The sequence below is a fragment of the Lepidothrix coronata genome, unplaced genomic scaffold (assembly GCF_001604755.1).
Source record: "Lepidothrix coronata isolate B3197 unplaced genomic scaffold, Lepidothrix_coronata-1.0 Scaffold18, whole genome shotgun sequence".
In the NCBI taxonomy this organism is placed as follows: domain Eukaryota; kingdom Metazoa; phylum Chordata; class Aves; order Passeriformes; family Pipridae; genus Lepidothrix; species Lepidothrix coronata.
This window is the reverse complement of record NW_016690198.1, coordinates 4943947-4950103: the sequence shown is the minus strand read 5'-3', so window position 1 is coordinate 4950103 and position 6157 is coordinate 4943947. Positions and strand designations below refer to the sequence as shown.

Sequence of the window (6157 nt, the reverse complement as noted above, 5' to 3'; positions counted from 1 at the left end):
GCCATGATAACCTCCCTATATCTTCTTTTCATTGTATGGTTGAGATTACATTTCTTTATGTCGTGCAAAACATACCCAAGGTCCGACTTGGCACTTTTTCAGTGCCTCTAAAAGGCTATAAAATTAGTATTAACTTCCAGAACTTCACCAACATGTATTTTAATGGCATTAGACATGACATATTAACTAAGCATTGAAAGGACATTACAAATATGAAACACCTAAGGTACTGAGATTTAAAAGCCTATTGTAAAATGTATCTATGACAATTGGATTTTAATACATTATTACCCTATTAAAACACAGTATTGTATCAATTTTGCAGCACAGAATAATGGCATTATGCTAATTAAACAGCACCATTCTAACCTTTTTTAAAATTCTGACTATGTCAAGTTTCTGCAGGAGGTCAATGCCTTACTACGGGGAAAAATGCCATCAACTTATTTCTGAATTTTTATAATTAAGGCTACAAATTATGTATGCTGCTGTAGAAATAAAGTAACTGAAAAAGTATACAGCTTGAGTGCTAGGTCATTCTATTTACAATGGTAGATGCTGGAAACCCAACACAATTGGTTTCTTTCATCGTTACAGAAGTCTCTTCTTTGTAATTCAAAATTAAGGTCAGACAAGAACCATTGTTACAGGATCTCAGAAGAATGTAACTCAGTTGTGAGCTAAATAAAAGTTCTCCTAGTTATCAAGTTTTTATGCTTATAATCAAATCTTCATGAGCAATTTTCACTTATTCTAACAATAAATAGCCAGATAATGAAGCTAAGTAAGAAGGTACTGTGTACTGAAAATATACATGCCTCATATACATGTAAGTAGGTGTTCATTAACAATCTATAGAGACCATTTCAGCAAATTTTATCCCAGAGAAAATAAAAATCTGAGCAATCAAAATATTCTGGGTCATGGCTGAAGAAAATCTTCTGTGGATTACACAGCACACGCATACATTACACATGGTCCTCTCCTTTCAGTAACTCTTACAATTTTTTATAAATTATGCTATTTTGGGAGAATCAGAACATGATTTAGAAATAGGATTTGTAAAGAAAACTGTTTCAATTTCTAGAACTCAAGTTCCTTTTTGTTTTCACCCCTGAGAGAAAATCTGGTAAAGAAAACAAATAGCTTTCTCTTTCTAGGTTGGAAAATAAAATAAATAGATCAGAAACTAAACTCTACAATTTGTACGATTTTTCTCATGATGTTGCATCCCTATACATGACTTCTGATGGACACCAGTATAATGTATTTACTGTTTAAGGAAAACTAATGGAAGGGATCTTACATAATATTCCTTCAGATATCTACCTAATAATCTATTTCTTGGCAAATTCTGGTGTACTATCCTGTTGTTCCAGCTCAGTAGTACATAAATCTTCTCTCTCTGCTGGACGCTAGTGGCTTCTATAAAATGAGTTCACATTTTGAACACATTTCTCTGTCACATTTCTAGGAATATTCAGAACCTAATGACAAACCAAACATGAATAAAACTTAATTTTCTCTCTTAAAAATTACAAGTAATGCTGAAACCATATGTCAGAGGCTGTGATGTTTCTGTTGATGGTATAGACCAAGTCTGTTCTTTACAATTTAAAAGGAAACAAGGGGAAAAAAAAGGCAAGAAAATTTTGGAGTGCAAATATTCTTTGGTTTACTCATTAAAACAAAAGGACACAGCAAACAGCAAAAACACTGGCAATTAAATAAACAGCAAATTCTGTATATGCTTCCTAACAAAAAGTCTTCGGCTGTTTGAAATGTATTAACTTCATGCTCTAAAGTACATTACAGTGTCTAGAAAGTCACATTTTTTTATCCCCAATGTCAAGGCAGAGAGAAGATGAAGGAGAAGAAGAAGGATAAAAAGTAGGAAGTGAGAAAAGAAGAAAACAAATTATTCAAAATTCCATTTTTCCATTAGTTAAATAGTATATAACACAATGATAAAACTAATTTCTGTTTCTAGTTTCATTGTACAGAAAGCAAATTGGCTGGAATTTATTTTCAGATGATCAACCTTAGTCAATTCACATCATCGTACACATCAGACTAGCATATAAAATATACTGACTCACACCTTTCCAAAAAGAATTGTGACCCTTCCAACCCAAATGATTGATTCTATGATTCTAGTAGCAGAATTCTAAATATCTCAAGGAATTGCACAGAGAAGTCACTGTGTTTTACCTTATCATAGGCAGAGTTAAAATTAGGTACTGCAGGTGGTTTCTAGGGAATACTCTTCCCCAGTTCGGCTACTCTACTGTAGCTTATTCCTCAAATAATCCCCATATAATCAAAGTAAGCAAGCATCTGTGCAGGTCTATAAGGATCTATATTTGGCAGATCCTTCTTTCCAGACAGGAATTTTTCATTTCTGAGCTGGTGATGCACAAGCCTGCTGTTAAGACTCTACGTGACAGCATCATTGATATTATTTAAATTCAGTGCTTCATAATGGCAATACTAGGAAGCTGTGATCTGTGCAGAGAGCACAAAAGACTATAAATGAATCAAATACATCTATTTTACAAGTGAAAAAAATTACAGAGTGTACCATCACCAGGATAGTCTGTTACCAACATTACTGGACTCTGATAGTTTAGAATTAATTCTGTAAATCTATGAAAGATGCTGATTGTCTGACAGCATATTGTTTTGGTTTGTGTATCTATCTTGCAAGACTCTTACTCTACTTGGATCATTCTGTTTGATTGTCTTTATCAAGCTGTTTTCATAGGCAAAGCATAGTAAAAATAGTCCTGTACAGTCTTTCTTCCAGATGGACTGTGAATAGCAACACATAGTTCGTAATAAGAAATCAATTAATAAAGACATTTGGAAATATTTGTCAATATGTAAAAAAACCCTCTTTGCATGCTCCCTTATTCCTTCATAAATCAACAGTGTTCCATCTACAAATAATTCATGGGCAGTCACCTCTAATACAAGTACTTATATGTTCCCCTCATCTAGCATTTTGTTGACCCCATCACAAAGCTTCTGCAAATGGTGTTTATAAGGTCCAAAGGGATTGTACAAGGCAGCCAAAAATTCACAATCAGAGAAGTGATCAAACACGTTGTTGACACGTCCGTGTGACTTTGCAGTTAGGTGACGCTGAATGATTTCATGAAGTAGCTCTCTGCAATCATTTAACAGTTTGGACAAAAAGTTCCTGTCAAAGGTATAATCCACCTGATGGAAACTGACCACGGTCTTAGCCAGCTGATGAACCTTCTTCTTGAATTTCTCCATCAATGCTATTTCATCCTGATTAAATTGGTTGTTCCTGTAGAGAATTGCCAATTTGAGGACTATTTTAATGAGGTTTTTGATGATCTTCTCTGCTTCCTTTTTATTTTGTGTATATTCCTTTGTTACTCTGTAAAGCTCATCTAAAACATCACTGCTTGTATCATCGATCAAAGTAGTTGCGATTGATTTGGACACCATTTTTCCAAGGATCTTCTTCTGGGCCTGAATGGCCAGACTTTTGGAGTTGAAGACATCTGTGGCCACTAGGGGTAAAAAAAAGTATGCAGTCAGTACTTCCACATGGACATTCTCTGGACAGCAAGTTAAGGAACATTTCCATGTTTAGCCATTCATGATAGACTTAGTAACTGCCACAAAAATAATGCAATGTAGTTGCAGAAAACTCCATCTTTTAAATCCCTAAAACTCTGCTCTGTTTAGGTTTACGTTCTTTTAGACTGTTTTATTTTTGAGAAAATACCAAATAAACTTGCTCAGAAACCGTTTGAAAGATCTCTCTATACATGGATTGATGGAATTTCAAATAGAGGCAATAAATCTGCCCTATTTCATCAGATGCGTCGTTAAGTCTCATCTGATTCTCACATTCATAATGAAATCTGAAACCGTGACTACCCCAAATGTCATGACAATTAACCACTACTACTCAAATAGAGATAGTAATTCAGTGAATCTACCATTGTAAACCTTTTCCTGCTCAGCCTTTTACATGATCAGTGAATTCAGAACCCACACATCTATTATTATTTTTATATATATATTTTATATATATGTAGATATCTATATAGACAAGACATACAGGAATATAAAACAAAGACAAAAATCCTCTGTCAGCAAACAATACTGAGATCCTCTGGATGCAATTTGAAGAAGTTATTTTTCAGGAAAGCAAGTACAGATTAACATTTCTGTGTCCTATACTTAATGCAGTAAAAGCCAGAATTTAACAGTCTAGGGATTGTCATAACACTTGCAAGCATAACCTTTTAAAGAAATCTTTTGGTGACCAATGACGTAGATACTAGAACAGATTTCCACTTCCCAAACTATGCTTGCTTGCACCAATATACCCAATGACCAGTCAGTAATTTTGTTCAGATACTTAGAAGACCCCAAACGTTCCTTCACAAACTTGACTTGTGAAATGTTATTCTTCATTCTGTTGCCAGCAACAATTATTTACAGCATGCTCCCTTTGCAGCACCTTCTCCATTAAGGCGCATGTGAGTTCACATTTCCAGTTTGAACAGCCTGGGAGATGGCTGCCGTTGTGCTGCAGCTTTCCTGGAGTCTCAGACAGGCTGAAGGAAAGCTTCATCTGTTTACATTTACTATACATATGGAAGGTTTGCTTAGCAAACACAGGGACTGGAAATATTTCCTTTCTTTTTTTTTTTTTAAATGAAAACATCAACTCTGCAGATGTCAGACAGTAAGTCCCTGAATTTGGAAAAGGTTTCCTCTTAACTGTTGGTATGTGGGCAGCTGGGTGTGTTCAGATGCAGGGTGCCTCAGGGGTTTCAGCAAATACAAGAAACTTGTCCTTCAGGACATGAAACACAGATCTGTATTTTTAACTCAACAGTATCTTTGAGAAACTTAATAACTAGCTTCTTTTTTGTCATCCCAGAAACTTTCAAGCAGGTTTGTTTCTTAAGACTTTCAGTGCATGTCACTATTTTGTTTTGAAGCGTGAAGTGTTTGAGAGCATTTTTTAAAATCTCTGCTACACAAGGATACTCAGAAACCAAAGAACCCCTTGTTAACTATCTTGGGCAAAACACTCAAGATCACAAGACAGACACACTTCTCAACCACAAACATACAGGAAGACATTGAAGATGCTAAGCAGTTATACTGAACTGAAAATATTTGATTCACTTTTTGTGTTTTTAAATGTAAAACTTCCAACTGTTACTATTAAAATAAAACTAATCCAAGTATCTCAAAGAGTGGTCAAATACTAGAACACAACAGCCAATGCTGTACAAAGATCTACAGGTTAATAACTTTTTTTTCCCTTTCCAAACCAGGAATATCAATTTATTTATAATAACTTTTATTACCTAGTCTTCTTACTTATTAATTGCTCACATTCTTCACAAATATACAGATGTTCACACTAATAGCAGTTACTGTTTCAATATATCTTCCAGAAATCTGCAGAGAAAATCCCACATATACAAAATATCCATATTTTTAAGCATTCTTTACCAGGATGCTGTAGGCATTCTTATAAAATTCTAACTATATCACATGGAATGCTCCATGGTAATTCCAACCTGAACAATTCCATAGTTCTAAATCTACATAACCTGCCTCAAGAAAGTCACACAAACACTCAGGTATGGTTTTAGCACAATAACCTGCAAAGTATCAATTTCAAGAAACTGAAAACTAGACGGTTTCCTTAAAGTTTTACAATTTTTCAACAAGAAAACCCCTCATATTGCATAATTTCACATTTGACAAAGTGGAGCTCAACACGCAGTTACCTTTAGTAATCAAAACAGGAATTGCTCCCTTACAAAAGCTTTTAAACTCTTAATGGTATTTCTCTAAAATCTGTCCAAGTTTTGGGACTACCTAGCATGGCCAGTTACCTTTTATCTACTTTGCCACAAAAACATCAGAGGTCAGCTTCATTTTCCCTGGGCTGTTACATGGGTTCTAATTTAATTGCTAAATATGTATATTCCAAACTTCAGTATTTCAACCAATCAAAAAAGGAACTTCCTAACTGTTCGTATTTTATAGTCAGAATTTTTCCTCATTACCAATGATAAAAAAAACTTAAAATGTATTTCACAGCTTTATAAATAAAACTGAGTTTAAGCAGTAAGATTGTAGAGCT

General features: G+C 34.5%; 1 protein-coding gene across 6 annotated transcripts in view; it reads right to left on the bottom strand.

The window, feature by feature from the left end:
• Positions 1-1110: 1110 nt before the first annotated feature.
• Positions 1111-6157, bottom strand: part of TNFAIP8 (TNF alpha induced protein 8) — a 60635-nt gene continuing 55588 nt past the window's right edge. For all 6 annotated transcript variants that reach the window (XM_017807393.1, XM_017807392.1, XM_017807391.1 and 3 more), the window contains one exon: positions 1111-3545. In XM_017807393.1, the coding sequence (XP_017662882.1) occupies positions 2980-3545 (566 nt within the window). In that variant the 3' untranslated portion in view covers positions 1111-2979. The remainder of the gene's footprint in view (positions 3546-6157) is intronic.